We start from the raw sequence: 19340 nt of genomic DNA, 5'->3' as shown, positions 1-19340 counted from the left end.
TGACCTCAGGTGATCCACCCGCCTCGGCCTCCCAAAGTGCTGGGATTACAGGCATGAGCCACCACACCCAGCTGTTTTCAACCATAAACATTTATTCTGCTAAATAAATATATACTGTACTGATATAAAGCAAAGAGGATTTAAATTTCTCCTAATTAGTTCTAGTATTATATGATGGTTCAAAACTAAATTTTTCTTACTAAAAAAAGAATGTAAAGAAAAATATTATAACCTTATATTGGGATTAAAACACTTTGCATTTCATTAGTAATAAGTAATTACTGAACTCATTTCCCTTCACCATATATGTTATATTAAAAATTCTGAAGGAAATCATGTGTACTTCAGGAAACTTGGGTTCTTAACCCCACTCTGCTGACAATTAGGAAATGTCCTTGGGCAAATCACTAAGCTTCTTTGAATCTTGGTTTTCTCAATTGTGAAATATGGTAGTTTGAGTAGATGATCTCTGAAGTTCCTTCCAGGTCTAATACTTTTTCTTATAAAAAATATTTTACCATTATAAAATTCTGGAACAAATAATGAAAATATAAATCAGACAGAAGAAGACTGGGGAGAATTTCCCACATTGTGGAGAGAACATGATTTTACTATTTTGGGAAGGTTATAAAGAACTGGAAGGAATAAAAAAATGTAAAGTGGCACTGATTTAAATCTAACTGTAATAAATTCTAAGTCTCCTAACAGCTATGAAGGAGTGCTTGCTATTTTAAAAGATTAATAACTCTCTGAATTCCTGGTAAAAGCAAGCAGAACTAAAGTAGGACTTAAACCGAAGAATAAGATGCCCTGGTAGGGGAGGACAGCATCTGGGGCAACGCAAAAGCAGGCCACTGCTGGCCCATGTGGAGAGCAGTAAAAAGTAGCCACTTTGATTTAGAGAAGGGGGTCAGAAGGCAGAGCAGTGGATGGATGGATGGCTGCTGTGGAAGGCATAAAATAATATTAAGACATGGCCTTGCTAAGTAGCCGGTGGGTAGATACCAAAGAGCTTTTTGTTTGTTGGCTTTTGTATGGAAAAGAAACTACGTAACAGAATTTCCTAATGCAAATGGTGGGGAGGATGCAAGTCATTACAAGGAAAGAGTTAGTGCATGTCTAGAATACAGTAGTGCCCCCTTATCTGTGGTTTCGCTTTCCAGGGTTTCAGTTACCTGCAGTCAACCATGGTCTGAAAATATTAAATGGAACATTCCAGAAATAAACAATCCACAAGTTTTAAATTACACCCTCTTCTGAGTAGTGTGATAAAATTTTTTGAGGTTCTGCTCTGGTCCATCGAGGACTTGAATCATCCCTTTGTCCAGCATATCCCACTGTCTACACTACATGCCTGTTAGTAATTTAGCAGCCATCTAGATCAAAAAAACATAGAACATACAGGATTCGGTAATATCTGAGGTTTCAGGCATCCACAGGGGTCTTCGAACTTATCCCCCATGGATAAGGGGGGACTACTGTACAAGAAGAATGGATTTGAACTTCAGACTGGTTAAATGAGACATAGTGAGGAACAAGGACAGCTGCCTTTGGAGATAAGATAGTGATTTTAGCCATTCTCTCCTAATCTGCCCATTCCCTTCCTTCCTTTTCTGACTAATTCGATGCCTTTGCTTCCAACCATTAAAGAAAAAAATAAAAAATCAGAGTTGAGGATTAAGAAGCTCTCAATAACTTTCATCCAAACTCTCCAATCATCTGAACTTCCATTCTTTCCTGTCTCTTCCTTTATACAAGGCTAATACTCACCACTTTGCCCCCAACTTTTGCTCTTAAGTAGTGCTGTCCAGCATAACTTTCTGCAGTGATGAAAATGTTCTATATTGGCACTAACATGGTAGCCACTAGCACATGTGACTACTGAGCAAGTGAAATGCTATCAAAGCAATTGAGAAATTGAATTTTAAATTTCATTTAATTTTAATTAATTTAAATAGTCACATGTGGCTAGCAGCTACACTGACCTACCTAGAACCCCCTTCTGCATTCTCTAGAACCTTCTCTGACCTATAATCAACTTCTCCCTTTCCACTGTATACCCTCCCCTCCCTTTAACTTCTTTCCCTCTAATCTTTTAAAATTTAAAGAGTATACTCTACAAAGGTCCATAATCCCTCATCCAAAACTTGGGGTCAGATATGTTTCACTATTCAGAGTTTCTGAGATTTTAGAAAAATACTACAGTAAATATCCCTTATATTACTTAATATCCATCCATTCAGAGGTTTAGGACAGGAATGAGTAAGCAAACACATTAATATTTCTATAATGAAATAAAGGAAAAATCTTATCTGGCAAAGTAAATAAAGTCTACGTTTATATAACTTATGTGAATTTAGGTCAGGGTATTCTGCTAAATGAATTCAGGTCAGATTTTATTACCAGTTTAATTATTAAAAAACAAAAACAGGCCGGGGGCAGTGGCTCACACCTGTAATCCCAGCACTTTGGGAGGCCGAGGCGGGCAGATCACGAGGTCAGGAGATCAAGACCATCCTGGCTAACACGGTGAAACCCCATCTCTACTAAAAATACAAAAAATTAGCCGAGCGTGGTGGCGGGCACCTGTAGTCCCAGCTACTCAGGAGGCTGAGGCAGGAGAATGGCGTGAAGACGGGGGCCGGAGGTTGCCGAGATCACACCACTGCACTCCAGCCTGGGTGACGGAGCAAGACTCCGTCTCAAAAAAAACAAACAACAACAAAAAAACTTGGCTTAAACCTTTTTGAATTTCAAGATTTTAGATAAAGAATTATAGACCTGTATTTCCCGTTTCTAATTCCTCATCTTTCACTGCCGACTAGACTGAAGGAAAGAAACTAATGTTTTTTGAGTCTATTATTTGCCAGGCATTGCCTCTGATTATTTCATCTAATTCCAACAGTTCATTAAGAGAGGTATTATCATCTCCATTCAACTGATCAAGAAACTGAAAGGATCATAAAGTAGTTATAATAATATTACTACATTATTATAATGTAGTAGTAGTATTACAAGGTCACATAGCTAGCAAATGTCAATCATGATTCAAATCCAAGCCTTAATATAAAATTGATGTTGTTGCACTTACATGTGTGATCTTCAAAGCTACTATTTACAAACTTCACAAAGCATTTTCACATGGATTTTGTCACTTGACAACAGTTCTTTCTTGTATTACAGACAAGGAAGTTGAAAGCCTTTAAAACCCAGCCTATCAAATGTAACCTTTTTATACCTTTCCTGGAGCCTCTACTTCCTGAGACACGATTTATCATTTCTTCTTCACTATTCCACTAAGCTTGCCTTAGTATTTTCAATTACTGGGACATACTAGGAATTTATCCTTGTATTTCTATATCTTCTAACAGACTGAGAGTTTTTCAGGGACAAGAACCAAGTGTTACTCATCTTCTTCCACGTCTAGGAGAGTCCTTGACACCTACTGGTCCTCAAGAAAAGTTGAATGAATGAAGAAACAAATGAACAAACATGCTGAGTTTAGATTGATGATTGATGGTAGAACACACAGGTGATATCCAGCAGAAAAGGTCATCAAATAAAGTTTATACATACGTTGGACCATAAAATGTTGAAATTCATTTCAAGAGAAGTTTCTACCTTGGACAATATGATCAGTAATACCAGTGGGAGCAGATTCATTCATAGAAGAACTGAATGGAATTGGCTCATAATGAGGAAGCATTTCTATGTTGTCTGCTGCTGGGGATGTCACAGAAGATGATTGACCACTCACATTTGAGTCATATTTTGACTTTTGATAATAGTGCCTGTAAATGAAAATCATATTGTAGTAAGAAATATGAGTCATTGCCTGTATCTTAAAGAAGTGTTAAAATAACTTCTTTCATATATCTTATTTCCAAAATTATATATACATATAATTTTTTTTTATTTTTTTGAGATAGGGTCTCACTCTGTCACCCAGGCTACAGTGCAGTGGCACAGTCTTGGCTTATTGCAATCTCCACTTTCTAGGCTCAAGCAACCCTCCTACCCCTCAGCTTCCCAAGTAGCTGGGACTACAGGCATGCACCACCACTTGGTTTTTTGTAGAGATGAGGTCTCACTATATTGTCCTGGCTGGTCTCAAACTACTGGGCTCAAGCAACCCTCCTGCCTTGGCTTCCCAAAGTGCTGGGATTACTGGCATGAGCCACCACGTCTGGCCTCGAAATAATTTTTAACACAGTTATTTATAAACAGTAAAATGAGGTCTGTTTCTTTCTGCCAACAAAACACTTTTAAAAAGTCCTGACCCACTTATACATCTTAAAAGCAGTCACTGTCAGTATAGAAAAATAGGAAATGTATACCCAGCCTTTCAAGATAATTTTAATATGTTTGAAAGTTCTTGGAAAGAAAAAGCACTTTAAATCAGGTCTAATTTCAATAACCATGCCCGTTTCCCATGTCAATTGAGAAGGTAATATCACAGCTAAGAATCTATATAAACAATAATTTGCTAAAGCAGATACAAATTCTCTCATGGGGATTACATTGCTTACCTACCTGTTTAAGAAGCATTAAAATGAAAAGTTGAAATCCGTTAAGACATGGGATTGATAAGATTTAGGAATTCAAAAGAAAAGTCCAAACTATAGTAACCAAAGGTTTGCCAAATTGAATCAAGATAAAATCCTTTATTCTAGAACATGTACTCCCAATAGGACACAACTCTATATTTAAAACAACGAAGGCCAGATGCAGTGGCTCACGCCTGTAATCCCAGCACTTTGGGAGGCCAAGTGGAGCAGATCGCTTGAGCTCAGGAGTTTGAGACCAGCCTGGGAAACACAGTAAAACCCTGTCTCTTCAAAAAATACAAAAAATTAGCGAGGCGTGGTGGTGTACGACTGTGGTCTCAGCTACTCCAAGGGCTGAGGGAGGAGGATCACTTGAGCCCAGGAGGCAGAGGTCTCAGTGAGCTGAGATCACGCCACTGTACTCCCAGCCTGGGAGCCAGAGTGAAACTCTGTCTCAAAACAAAACAAAACAAAACAGAAATGAAGAACCGGGCACAGTGGCTCACACCTGTAATCTCAACAATTTGGGAAGCCGAAGCAGGAGGATCGATTGAGCCCACTAGTTCAATATCAGCCTGGGCAACATAGTGAGACCCCCATCTCCATAAAAACAATTTTTTTTTAATTAGCTGGGTGCAGTGGCTGATGCCTGTATTCCTAGCTACTCAGGGAGCTTGAGGCAGCAGGGCCTTGTGAACCCAGGAGTTCTAGGCTACAGTGAGCTAGGATCACGCCATTGTAATCCAACCTGTGCAACAGAGGGAGGCCCCATCATTCATTCATAAATAAATAAATGGTGGCAAGTCTTGCTCCAATTTTTGAAGCAAATTACTTTTAGCCTACAGCAAACGGCAAGTATCCAGTGGTCCTTCAGGCAATGTTTTTAAGCCATGAGTTATAGCAACATCTAGTTGTTTCTTAAAAATTAAAAATCTTAGGTAAAGATCAGAATCTGGCCTACCCAGGTGGTGAAGATCGTCGTGCTTGTCCTGATCGTAAAGCTTCTCCAAGGGGGGAGTTTTCAAGTTTCTTGAATTTCTCTTGGCAAGTTTTCACATAAGAAAGTTTTCCAGCAAAGTATCCCATGATACAAGCAACTTATTTGTAAAATCAAACAAAAAGCGTAACTGAATGTGCCTTTCAGACAAAACTATTTTCTAAAAGAAAAATTTGTTTTAAAGTGTGATTCTAAATAAGTCTTGGTTTACAAAGAGTGAGATTTCCTGAAATAATGGTAGAAGAAATCAAAATTAAATCAGATCACAGTTCATAGACGGAGTCTATGGATATAATTCAGTTTCCAAAAAAAAGTGCGCCAAAATAAAGTTGTTATAAATAAATCAATTACAGTATACTAATTACTTTATAATATATACAGGAAAGATTTAGTAAAGGTATAATGGGAAGAGGAATGGATAAGGAATAAAAGCATCAAAACATTTATTTATTTCTAGTTCTAAATAAACAGAACTAGATCACAAGGATTTAGGCCATTATTTTCCTATAAAACAGAGTATCATATGCACAGCCATTTTCACAAGACTGTTTTAAAATAAAATTAGGTGCAACAAATCCCTTAAAGTAATAAATTATGAACCATAACCTAAACGTGGCACTTACTGCATCACATGAGTTTCCAATACAAAAGAAAGGCTAACCTGAAAGACTCATGAAAAGCCTCAGGTCCTTCTTTTGAAGAGCAATGTAGCTTCTTTTTCTTTTATTTATTTATTTATTTATTTATTTATTATACTTTAAGTTCTAGGGTACATGTGCATAATGTGCAGGTTTATTACATATGTATACATATGCCATGTTGGTGTGCTGCACCCATTAACTTGTCATTTACATTAGGTATATCTCCTAATGCTATCCCTCCCCACTCCCCCCACCCCACAACAGGCCCTGGAGTGTGATGTTCCCCTTCCTGTGTCCAAGTGTTCTCATTGTTCAATTCCCACCTATGAGTGAGAACATGTGGTGTTTGGTTTTCTGTCCTTGTGATAGTTTGCTGAGAATGATGGTTTCCAGCTTCATCTATGTCCCTACAGAGGACATGAACTCATCCTTTTTTATGGCTGCATAGTATTCCATGGTGTGTATGTGCCACATTTTCTTAATCCCGTCTATCATTGATGGGCAATGTAGCTTCTTTTTCTATTAACTATATTGCAATGTGTAAATAAGTTATGCTTATTTACATTTTAAAATGTAAATTAGATTTCTTTTAAAAATTAAGCTTAATTTTAAATATACTTTATTTTGATTAATCAGAATATCTGCACTTTCTTTCCCCATAGACCAAAAATTTATTTTCAAATACTTTATCCTTACAAAATAATTTTAAATTAATAGTTCTATTACATTCTAAAGACACAAAAAATGCCTATTTCAACTAATGATTTTTTATGCTAACAACAAAATATCCAAGTAATCCACTTTATGAAATGCTTTAACAAACTGATTTATCAGAGCATGTAACCACATAACTAATATGAGTAAGACATGATAAAACATTTGATAAAAATAATTTTATTTAAGTTTTAAAAAGCTATGAAAACTACAATGTTGTTCATACTTACATATAAGTTTAGGGATGGAACCATATTTGGGATGACTTGAAAGTATTCCTAAAGAAAAGAGTTAAGTATTTCTGAGTAACACTGTTAGAGGAAGAAAAATCAGTAAAGGCTATCTTTAAATATAATCTTACAACATTAGCTCCTTCCATGATCCTAGAGAACCCTAGACTGTTTAATAGGGAAAAGCAAATGAATTCAGTATCAAGAGAAATATGACGAAAATCCAAAAGACTCTACAAAGTATTAGAACAGGTAAATTTAGAAAGATCACTTGATGTAAGGTCAATAGACCAAATATATATGTGTGTGTATATGAAAAACTGTTTATACCAACAACAAACAAAAAAACAAACATTTTTTAGAAGACAGAATTAATTAGAGCAACAAAAAAAACGCTCAAAACCCAGGAACAAATCTAATGAAAGATATGAAAAATCTCTACACTGAAAGTTATAAAACTTACTGAGAATTGAAAGACTCAATATTCTAAAGATGGCAATTCTCCATAACTTCACCTATAAATACAATGCAATCCCAATTAAAATCAAAGTTTTACAAAAATTGAAAAGCTTATTCTAAGAGTCATGTGGAACACAAAGGGCCAAGGTAACACTGAAGAATCGTATTATAGAACTGACTACCACCAGATAGCAAAATCTACATGATAAAGCTGTAGTAATTAAGACAGTCTGGTATTAAGTACAAGAATAGGTAAACTGACCAAAACTAAGAGTCCAGAAACAGATCCACACCTGCACACTTGATTTATGACAAAGACAACACTGCAGCATAGCGTTTTCAAATATAGTGCTGGGTCAATTAATATCCATTAACAGGGGAAAATGTACCTTGATCCTACATCAAACAATAATCCAGATGGCTTAAAAATTTAAATATGAAAGATTTTTTTAAAAAATTTTACAGAACTTGGTGGGACTGTAAACTAGTTCAACCATTGTGGAAGTCAGTGTGGCGATTCCTCAGGGATCTAGAACTAGAAACACCATTTGACCCAGCAATCCCATTACTGGGTATATACCCAAAGGATTATAAATCATGCTGCTATAAAGACACATGCACATGTATGTTTATTGCAGCACTATTCACAATAGCAAAGACTTGGAACCAACCCAAATGTCCAACAACGATAGACTGGATTAAGAAAATGTGGCACATATACACCATGGAATACTATGCAGCCATAAAAAATGATGAATTCATGTCCTTTGTAGGGACATGCATGAAACTGGAAACCATCATTCTCAGCAAACTATCACAAGGACAAAAAACCAAATACTGCATGTTCTCACTCATAGATGGGAACTGAACAATGAGAACACATGGACACAGGAAGGGGAACATCACACTCTGGGGACTGTTGTGGGGTGGGGGGGGAGGGGAGGGATAGCATTTGGAGATATACCTAATGCTAAATGATGAGTTAATGGGTGCAGCACACCAACATGGCACATGTATACATATGTAACAAACCTGCACATTGTGCACATGTACCCTAAAACTTAAAGTATAATAATAATAAAATAAAAATAAAAATAAAAAATTTTACAGAGGAAAGCATGAGACCATCTTTGTGTCCTTAGAGTAGACGAAGATCTTAAAGAGTCAACAAAAAGCACTTATTAGAAAGAAGAAACCTGATAAATTAGACTCTATTAACACTGAAAACTACAGTTAAACAGAGTGGGGAAAAAATAATCACCATATCTATATCTGACAAAAGACTCACTTCCAAAATATACAGAGAAGTCTCACAAAACCAATAGGAAAAAAGACAATACAACAGAAAAATGGTTAACAGACTTAAACGGATACTTCACAGAAAAAGATATGCTGAAATGAAGTATAAACAAATGAAAAGATCTTCAACTTCATTGGTTACAGGGAAATACAAATTCAAGCCACAGTGCAATCCATATTAGTGTTCATTTACCACAATGGCTAAAACATAAAAGACATAAAAATAGCTAATGTTGGTGAGAATGTAGGAGTATACATTGGTCTAAACAGTTTGGTAATATCTACTAAAGCTAAATAAATATATACAAAATCTGTGACCCAGCAAAATATCTATCAAAAGGCACCATATTCTTGGCAAAACTAATTGTAACAGCGAAAACTGAAAACTACCAATTATCAATGCACAGTTCAGATAAACTGGTGTATTCACACAGAGGAAAACTATATGGCAACTACATGCAACAATGTGGTTAAGTGCAATGATGTGCTGGTAAACCAGCACTCCCTATAAAAAGCTCTAATTTTAATGTCTGTCAGTTTCCATGGTATAAAGCTACCTTTTTTTTTTTTTTTTTTTTGAGACGAGTCTCACTCTGTCACCAGGCTGGAGTGCAGTGGCGCCATCTCGGCCCACTGCAACCTTCGCCTCCTAGGTTCAAGCGATTCTCCTGCCTCAGCCTCCCAAGTAGCTGGGACTACAGGTGCACACCACCATGCCCAGCTAATTTTTTGTATTTTTAGTAGAGACAAGGTTTCACCATGTTGGCCAGGATGGTCTCGATCACCTGACCTCATGATCCGCCTGCCTTGGCCTCCCAAAGTGCTGGGATTACCAGCATGAGCCACTGTACCCAGCCAACTACCAACACTTTCAAAACCAGCTTGCCAAAGTTCCCGAAAATTTAACAACCAATTCTCAGGAGCCAGTACAAACCAGTTCCAGCATGCTACTGGATAAATCTCACCATGTTGAAAGAACTTACATAAAAAGAATATTTCAGTATATGATTTCATGTAATTAAAGTACAAAAACAGACAACTAATCTGTGCCTTTAGCCTCAGTTCCTTCATTTATAAGAACTGGGATGACAACAGAAGAAGGAAGACGGTAAGAACATCTCTATTTTTACATTAAAAAGTTGTTCCTTCATACTGTCACCAACTATTATAGACCACTTACAACATAAAGGCACTAAATACTGGATATTAACAGGAAACAGGACACACTCTTTACTCTCATGGAATTTACAGTCTAGAGAGAGAGTTAAGACAAAGATAATAGTGTCGTGGTTGCTATTCATCCCCTCAAATATTTGAGTACTATGTGCACTATGTATGTCCTCTGTCAGGTGCTAGAAATAGCTTATTTTCCTAAGGAGAAATAGCAAGAATGCAATCAAACAGATTTGTTGAAGGTTAACGCAATACTCTTTGTGACATATGGTTGGGTTAATTATACTGGCAGTACAGATGGAGGTAAATAGTTAATAAAGACATTTAAGAGCTAAAAGACATTAACTGGACAAGGCAGGTAAGGGACAGATGTGAAGGATAACGTCCCAGTTTCCTCGATAGTACTAATGCCACTCAGTCATGAAGGGAAAGGAGGAATTGGTTTTGTGGAAAACGATGAGTTCTGTTTGAGGAGTCTATAGAAGAGCCATCCATATTACATATTATATCCAGAATATAGTAACACCAACATTTCCAAAACAACTAAACAAAAAACCCATACAAGAATGTAAGCACCAAGAAGTAATGAATTTTTGTTGTTTAGTACTATATAACAATGTATAGTACATATCAGACACTCAAAAAACATGAAACAACAGAGGAATCGCCTGAGGTAGGAGAAAAATCTTAGGAATATGCCATCATGGAGGCCAAGAGAATAGACTATTTCAAGAAAAACTGGTTAAAGTTATGTAACGTTGGTCAAGAACAAAAACTGTCCATCATATTTAAGCAACAAACAGGTTGGTTGTTTTTGAAAAGTTTGTTTTTGAACTTTTGAAAAGTTCCAATAAATGATGGAATATATGGATAGTCTCACACTGACTGCAATGGGTTAAACGAAGTAAAAAGTGAAGTGCTCATTCATGAAGTCTGGCTCTGGCTTCAAATATGAGGCAGTTGGGAGTAGCTGGAAAAACAAATGAGGGAGGATTTTTTTTCTTTTTAATGTTCTCAAGTTAGAGGAGACCTGAGCATGTTTAAATGGTTTTGGCAGATCAGGAAGAAACAGAGGGAACATCTAAGACCAAGTGGAGTATGACACACTGTGGATGAAAGGGGATACAGGCAGCCCTCCATATGCACGCGTTCTGCAACCAACTGCGGATAGAAAATATTCAGGAGAAAAAAAACTGTATCTATACTAAACATGTACAGACTTTTACCCTGTCATTATTCCCTGAACAATACAGTATAACAACTGTTTACATAGTGTTTACATAATCTTAGGTATCATAAGTAATCTAGAGATGATTTAAAGTATACAGGCAGATATGCATGTAAACTTTACTAGGCCATTTTGTATCAGAGACTTAAGCTTTTGTGGATTTTGGTATCCTCTGGAGGGTCCTGGAACCAATCCACACAGACAAAAGGACCACTGTACAAAATGTCAGGGATTTTGATTAAATGCAAAATGTCTTGGTGGATTCTGAATTCTTTTCTTAAAGTCTCTCCCAATTTTTACTTTTTTTTTGAGACAGTCTCGCTCTGTTGCCCAGGCTGGAGTGCAGTGGCGCCATCTCGGCTCACTGCAGCCTCCGCCTCCTGGGTTCAAGAGATTCTCCTGCCTCAGCCTCCTGAGTAGCTGGGACTACAGGCACATGCGACCACGCCCGGCTAATTTTTTTGTATTTTTAGTAGAGATGGGGTTTCATCATGTTGGCCAGGATGGTCTCGATTTCCTAACCTTGTGATGCACCCGACTTGGCCTCCCAATATCACTTCTACCGTACCCTCAAGTAGCCCAAAGTCTTCAACTGCACCTAAACCCAAAATCTCTAAAAAACTTTCTCCTCTTCATAACCTAATCCAAATTATAATTTATCCTGGCTCTACTTCAGCTATTTAATGGAGTTTTCACTCCTCCCTGCATGATTTTGTCTCTTCAGTTCAGTCCTGATTGCCTCTCCCAATAGTCATGCCTATTTGTCTTGATCATCAGGTCCCTCCTTCCTGGTATGTTCTTTCTTCTCATTTAATCTAAATCCTGCCCATCCTTCAAAATCCACTTCTTTCAAGAAACTTTCCTTGATTACAACAGCCCTACAAAGATCTTTCTTCTTTGAACACCTACAACTCTTAGAGTCTCTACTATACAATTTAGTAGCTTATTAAGTATGTAATTAAATTTTCTATTTGCTTCAATGTATGTTCACATCCATTTGTTTCCTCCAGTGAACTACTAGCAGCTATTAAATTCTTTTGTGTAACCTTCTGCATACCTAGCTCCAATCATTATTAAATGACACACTGGATTAAAATACATAAAAGAAGCAGAACAATAATAAACACTGTAATTTCATCCCTGTGCCAGTTTTTCCTACAAAGAAATGTAATTCAAGTGTTTTTCTTTTTTTTTTTTTTTTTTTCCACAATACAGAACCAATCTCAGTCTATAAAACAGCTTAGTCTTAAGGACATATAAGTGCATATGTCTTGACTTGCTCCTATGTTTAAGATTTTTGTCATAGTACTGTATTGTACTGAAGTTCTTCAGAAGTTCCTTAAATAAATTTTTACCCAAAAAAATCCTCTCATTTGCCTCCAAAACTACTTTTATCAACTAATTATGTCAAAACTAAGTACCGTACATCATATCCTAATGTGAAAAGGCTAAATCTTCCAATCATTAAGTTACATTTTTGAAGGAGCCAGTTAATTAAAAAAATAGGCCTCCAGGTCATCCTAAGGTCACCATCCTTTTCCAGGACACCTTCCCATTATCAGATAGATAGTTTATGAAGTAAATGAAATAAGCAACTCTACTGCTTACTCCACTAAATTTTAAATGCAGGACTCAAGACATTTAATACTCATTCTGAACTCAATTCCACTACTGTACTATTTGAGCCAGTAGACTTCAGGACAAGTCTCCTCGGTGGCTTGTTAAAAACAGATCACCTGCCAGACCCCTGAGATTCTAATTTTTTAAATAATGCTAACTCGCCTCCACTCATCCGCCCCAGGTGATCAGACAAAGCTGGTTTAGACAGCTACTGATCTTTAAATCATTATATAAGAATCACTTGGAGTTTGTTAAAACACAGACTCCTGGTCTCCCCATGAATGTGCATTCTAACAAGCTCCTAGGCAATAATGTTGCTATTGGCCCACCTAGACCAGGTTTGCCCTGCTAATACTGGTGTTTAGTTACTTTCTTGCTCTTGCAGGTTGTTAATGATGCTATTAGTGCAGGAGAAATTCTCAAGTCATGATATTTGAGCCAGTGGGTCCACAGAGATAAAACGTTTAATATTGTAGAAATTCATCAATGAATTTCTACATAGTGTTTAATATGATATATTGTTATCTTTACTTTTTCTAAAGATCTGGAAAATACCACAAAACAAACATGGTATCCAAAATGCTAAATAAATTCAAATTTTAAATATTTACCTTTACTAATTAATCCTTGAGTAATCAACATACTTGTTGCAGCCAAAGGCACAGCTATAGGAAGAAAAAGACCTTGTTAACATCAACAAAAGTAAAAGATTTTGTCTAAAGTTCATTAGATAAATGAGTATCAGTAAAACCATCTAGGAATTATATTGCAAAACTAAGACTTTAAAAAAGACTGTTCCATTTTTAAAAGCTGTACTGTATACATAGTGGAAAAATTAAAGGAGCATCTTAAATTTAAGAAAACATCACAAAATATTAAACAATATAATTCATGAACCATCTAGGCTTAGGTTCCAAATAGCCAGCTGTTCATCAACAGCATCAACTAAGACAACACAGTAAAAGTGACTAAAAATTACTTCTGAAGTAAGAGAAGGGGAAAAAGTTAATGAGGGGGAGGTAAGAAACAAGTTACAAATAAGAACCACTACTGAGTAATGACTAAATTCTGTGCATCATGCTAAGCGCCTTATGTGCATTATCTCATTTATTATACTTTTTATCACATTTCTATAAGGTAGATAATGTTATTACCATCCTTTTAAAGATAAGGAAACTAAAGCTTAGAGATGTTAAGTAATTTGCTCAAGGCCAAACTAGTTGAATGGTTGGTTGCAGATTCTAATAAAATCTGTCTGATACCAGATCTCAAGCTTTTAAGCTCTGTATTATACTGTCTAAACCAAAATACAAAATATATTTGATCGTAATCATACGGTGGCTGGGGCAAAAATTAAAAAGCACATATTTTAAACACTAATATTCTTTCTTCTAAACTAGTGAACTCCTTAAACTATATGAAAATATTACATCTATATATATATGCCTAAAACTGAGAGTGAAAAATCCAAAACTCATAATCTCAAAGGGGGTTATAACTTAAAAACAGCTATGAATCACTGTTCTTTACACCAGCACTGTCTAACAGAATTTTTTGTGATAATGGAAGTTGGTCTTTGAGTGACCAACCCTGTGATCAATTTGGTCTTGGTACTTGACTGGTAAACAGTTCCCCCCCTTGATATGCATAATTGGCTCACTGTGCCCAAACTGTTTGTACAAATACAGCTCATGCCAAACACCTGCTTTCATTCTAGGGGTCTGGAATTTTGGTACCTGTTAGGCAGAGGGTGAATAAGTGACCAGCCCCCATTAAAAACCGTGGGCACTGAGTCTCTAATAAGTTCCCCTGGTAGATAAAACTTCACACATTGTTACGACTAGCTGTTGGAGAAATTTACACTCCCTGGGAAGTCTCTCCCTGGGGAGAGAACTCTTGGGACCTGGTTTCTGCCAGACTTCACCCCATGCTCCCCCCTTTCCTTTTATGATTTTGCTTTATATCCTTTCACTGTAAGTTATTTTAAAGTGAAATCGCTACATGTGGCTACTGGCTGCCACACTGGACAGTGCTGTTCCAGACCTGAGGTTGGCAAACACGTTCTATGAAGAGCCAGATGGTAAATATTTTGGGTTTTGTGGGCCAATCTCTGTCCCAGTTACTCAATTGCCGTTTTAAAGCAAAAGCACCGAAAGACAATCCAAAAACACATGAACATAGCTGTGTTCCAACAAAACTTTATTTTTAGATGCAAAAATATGAATTTCATGTAATTGCACATGTAATGAAATATTCTTTTCCTTTGATTTCTTAACCATTTTATCTTATTTTATTTTTTTAGACGGGTCTCACTCTATCACCAGGGCTGGAATGCAGTGGTAACAATCTCATCTCACTGCAGTCTCAACCTGCCGGCTCAGATGATCCTCCTGCTTCAGTCTCCCAAGTGGCTGGGACTACAGGCATGTGACGCCATGCCCGGCTAATTTTTTGTCCTTTTTCTTTTTTTTTTTTTTTTTTTTTTTTTGTAGAGATGAGGTTTCGCCATGTTGCCCAGGCTGGTCTCGATCTCCTGGGTTCAAGTAATCAGCCCACCTCGGCCTCCCAAAGTGCTGGGATTACAGGCGTGAGCCACTGCACCCAGCCTCTTAACCATTTAAAAATATAAAAACAATTCTTAGCTCATGCATACAAAAACTGATTTGGTCCATAGGCTAGTTTGTTCAACTCTGGTCTAAACCATATATGGACAATTTAAGAACCAAAGGAATTAAGACATTTGAATTATTAGAGATTTCATGATTAAAATCCATCACTTTGGAATAGGGCATTAACTTTGCCATCAGACACAAATTGCACAAACGCTAAGGTCTGAATTCATGCCATCCTACTTACTAACAGATTTTACCTTTGCTGGAAATATGGTTTCTTTAATGTTGGCTGGTTAGAATGCCTTCATGTATTATCATTTAAGGTTTTGCAAAGGACAAATCCCTTTTAATTACAGCACCAGTACAATTTGCAATCATTTTTCTCCAGCTTGACTCAAGGATTGCAACATGAAGCACTGAAGAATCATATAAGAATAAAAGGCAATGAGTTAGTTGGCCATTTCTACAATGGATAATGCTTTCCCCATTTAATGCTGAGTAATAGTCTGTTCGAGGAGATTCTAGTACTAGTTCTGCCATTCACCACAATGGCTTTGCATAGCTCCTTCTCATGCTATAAAGGAATAATGGATTAGACCTAAGGTCTCATTCCAACTCAGGTATTCTACTTTATGTCACAGAAAAAGACAATAGTAAGACTGAAAGAGGATTCAGAGATTGTCTAGTCCTCATTCCAATCTGAGTACATTGACATCCAGAAAAGACAAGTCATTTGCTCAAAGCAACACAGCTGGTTAGTTTATGGTAATACTGAGATCAGAACCCAAGTCTCCTGACTCCTTGGTCAGTGGCCTTTTCCACTACAGTATGTAATATCTATTTTGTTAAATAATCTGTTTCTATAGGCAAATCAGTAATACTGCTGACCAAAACCAAGTGCACATTATTACCACAGTCCCAAACTATATTCAATATATACAAGAATCCCTACAATTCTTTGAACTCTTCTCCCCTCACAGTAACAAAAAGCTACTCTATATTCCTAACTGTAGGTAATAAAAATTTTTATTTCATTAATCACAATAACACTAATGGCTATTTAATAAAGATAGCCAACACTTAATTAAATTGCATTAATCCCTATAATAATTTCATGAGCTAGGCAGTTATCCCCATTTTATAGATAAGGAAACTATAGCACAGACCTCAGGAACTTGCCCAAAATCTCACAGCTACTGTGTGCGGAGCTGGGAATTGAATCCAGCCAATCAGACCTCAGAGTCCATACTCTTTTTTTTTTGAGATGAAGTCTCCCTTTGTCACCCAGGCTGGAGTGCAATGTCACGATCTCGGCTCAATGCAACCTCTGCCTCCCGAGTTCAAGCCATTCTCCTGCCTCAGCCTCCCAAGAAGCTGGGACTACAGGCATGTGCCACCACACCTAGCTAATTTTTGTATTTTTAGTAGAGACAGGGTTTCACCATGTTAGCCAGGCTGGTCTTGACTCCTGACCTCAAGTGATCCGCCCACCTCAGCCTCTCAAAATGCTGGGATTACACGTGTGAGCCACCATGCCTGGCCCATACTCTTATCACTCTTATATTGTATCATTTGAAAACTAGTAGTACTCATGTATGAAATATTATTCATAGACTCCAGCTGATACAAATATGAACTGATACATCTTTTTAGTAATTCTGGAGGTTGAGAACTATTTTAACATGAATATGCAATAAACTGACCCTATATGTACAGGGTCTTCACTACCTGTGCGTTTGGGCACAGACATAGTGATTTTAGGTCAGTGCATAGGGTCACGATTTTAAGCACCTATAAATAAGATGCCTTCATAGTTATATTTCAGATTAATGGAACGTAGGTCAGTATAGAAACAAAATTATCTTAAGGAAAGAGAATGGTCCCTAGATCAACAAGTCTAATTTTAAAACAGGATAAGTATATTTAACAGACCTAAAAAATGTACAAAAAATTACCTTAGTGCTTTTTTATAAATTCGTAAATGCTTTTATCACCTTTTTCTTATCAAGTCACAACGTGATACTCTCCAAAGTAACACAGATGCCATTATTTGTTTACATAAATGTGACATACAGCACAGACTATCTAATTCAAAAGTACAAATGTTAAAGTACAAAATTTCCTATGTATGATTATCATCCTTCTGATAATTATACGTTGAACTTCCTATCACCTGGTTACAACCAAGCTTCTACATTTCAATATTTGATGCTATAATATGCAACACCTTGGTTATCTGTTTTAAGAGTCAAATGCTACCTATTAATACAGTAATTTTTTGGCTGCTGTAATTTCTCAGTAATGTAGATATGGTATAAAATTAACAAGCTGTCTTTCAGCCTGTCCTTATTACATGATTTTTGTTTTTTTTTTTTTTTTGAGATGGAGTCTCGCTCTGTCACCTAGGCTGGAGTGCAGTGGCACGATCTTGGCTTGCTGCAACCTCCGCCTCCCGGGTTCAGGCAATTCTCTTGTCTAAGCCTCCCGAGTAGCTGGAATTACAGGCGCCTGCCACCATGCCCAGCTAATTTTTGTATTTTTAGTAGAGACGGGGTTTCACCATATAGGTCAGGCTGGTCTCGAACTCCTGACCTCAGGTGATCTGCCCACCTCGGCCTCCCAAAGTGCTGGGATTACAGGTGTTAGCCACCAAGCGCAGCCGCTTTTTGTCTTTTCAACCTGTGATTTATCTGTTTTAATGCACAGAAATCACTTAGCTTTGTACTGTTCATATACCACATGTTCCACTATTAAGAGTCTGGTATACATGAACATCCTGACATTGTTCACTACCCTTTAATGTACTTTTGGCATAACCCTGTCACAGCTATTTAGAATGTTAAACACATGCAATAGCATACATTTATCAGCCACAAATAAATCTGGACACCTTAGCATCTATTTAACCATTAGCCCAACACTACAATAATCCCAAACCCCCTCTGTCAGACTTGTCTTTTTCTTAATCCTGTGTCATCAAGACTTGAAAATAGATCATTTTATCCTATCTACTCTATATAATAATCTTCAAAGATTTAAAAAAAGAAAAAAAAAGAACTGTTGCTAGAGTATACAGCCAAGTTCTCTAAGAAATTCTTCCCATTCTGGCCAGGCACAGTGGCTCATGCCTGTAATCCCAGAACTTTGGGAGGCCGAGGTGGGCAGATCACAAGGTAAGGAGCTCGAGACCAGCCTGGCCAACATGGTGAAACCCCTTCTCTAGTAAAAATACAAAAATTAGCTGGGCATGGTGGCAGGTGCCTATAATCCCAGCTACTCGGGGATTATAGGCAGGAGAATTGCTTGAACCCGGGAGGCAGGGGTTGCAGTGAGCCAAGACCGTGCCATTGCATTCCAGCCTGGACAACAAGAGTGAAACCCAGTCACAAAAAAAAAGAAAACCAAAAAAAGAAAAACAAAACAAAAAAAAACAGTGGCTCACGTCTGTAATCCCAGCACTTTAGGAGGCCGAGACGGGTGGATCACGAGGTCAGGAGATGGAGACCATCCTGGTTAACAAGGTGAAACCCCATCTCTAGTAAAAATACAAAAAAAAATTAGCCGAGCATGGTGGCAGGCGCCTGTAATCCCAGCTACTTGGGAGGCTGAGGCAGGAGAATGGTATGCACCCGGGAAGCAGAGCTTGCAGTGAGCCAAGACTGCACCACCGTACTCCAGCCTGGGCGATAGAGTGACACTCCATCTCAAAAAAAAAAAAAGAAAAATTATTCCCATTGTATGAGCTATGAAAATTTTATAGAAGTCCTTACTTTATGATGACTATGCATCTAAAATAATTATTCCCAACTCGTTCCAGTTA

General features: G+C 37.2%; 1 protein-coding gene across 7 annotated transcripts in view; it reads right to left on the bottom strand.

The window, feature by feature from the left end:
- The window catches only part of OCIAD1 (OCIA domain containing 1), a 31290-nt gene that overhangs the window by 5700 nt on the left and 6250 nt on the right, over positions 1-19340 (bottom strand). For 5 of the 7 annotated variants that reach the window (XM_055246244.2, XM_063619512.1, XM_055246251.2 and 2 more), the window contains exons 4-7: positions 13520-13573; positions 7130-7177; positions 5509-5644; positions 3622-3791 (exon numbers count right to left, since the gene is read on the bottom strand). In XM_055246244.2, the coding sequence (XP_055102219.2) occupies positions 3622-3791; positions 5509-5644; positions 7130-7177; positions 13520-13573 (408 nt within the window). Of the gene's footprint in view, positions 1-3576; positions 3792-5508; positions 5645-7129; positions 7178-13519; positions 13574-19340 lie in introns of all 7 variants that reach the window. The other 2 variants (XM_055246249.2, XM_063619513.1) reach the window with 1 other exon arrangement.

Source organism: Symphalangus syndactylus, chromosome 16 (genome assembly GCF_028878055.3).
Source record: "Symphalangus syndactylus isolate Jambi chromosome 16, NHGRI_mSymSyn1-v2.1_pri, whole genome shotgun sequence".
NCBI classification, from domain to species: Eukaryota; Metazoa; Chordata; class Mammalia; order Primates; family Hylobatidae; genus Symphalangus; species Symphalangus syndactylus.
The sequence above is the reverse complement of the archived record's forward strand: the minus strand, read 5'-3'. Positions and strand labels throughout refer to the sequence as shown.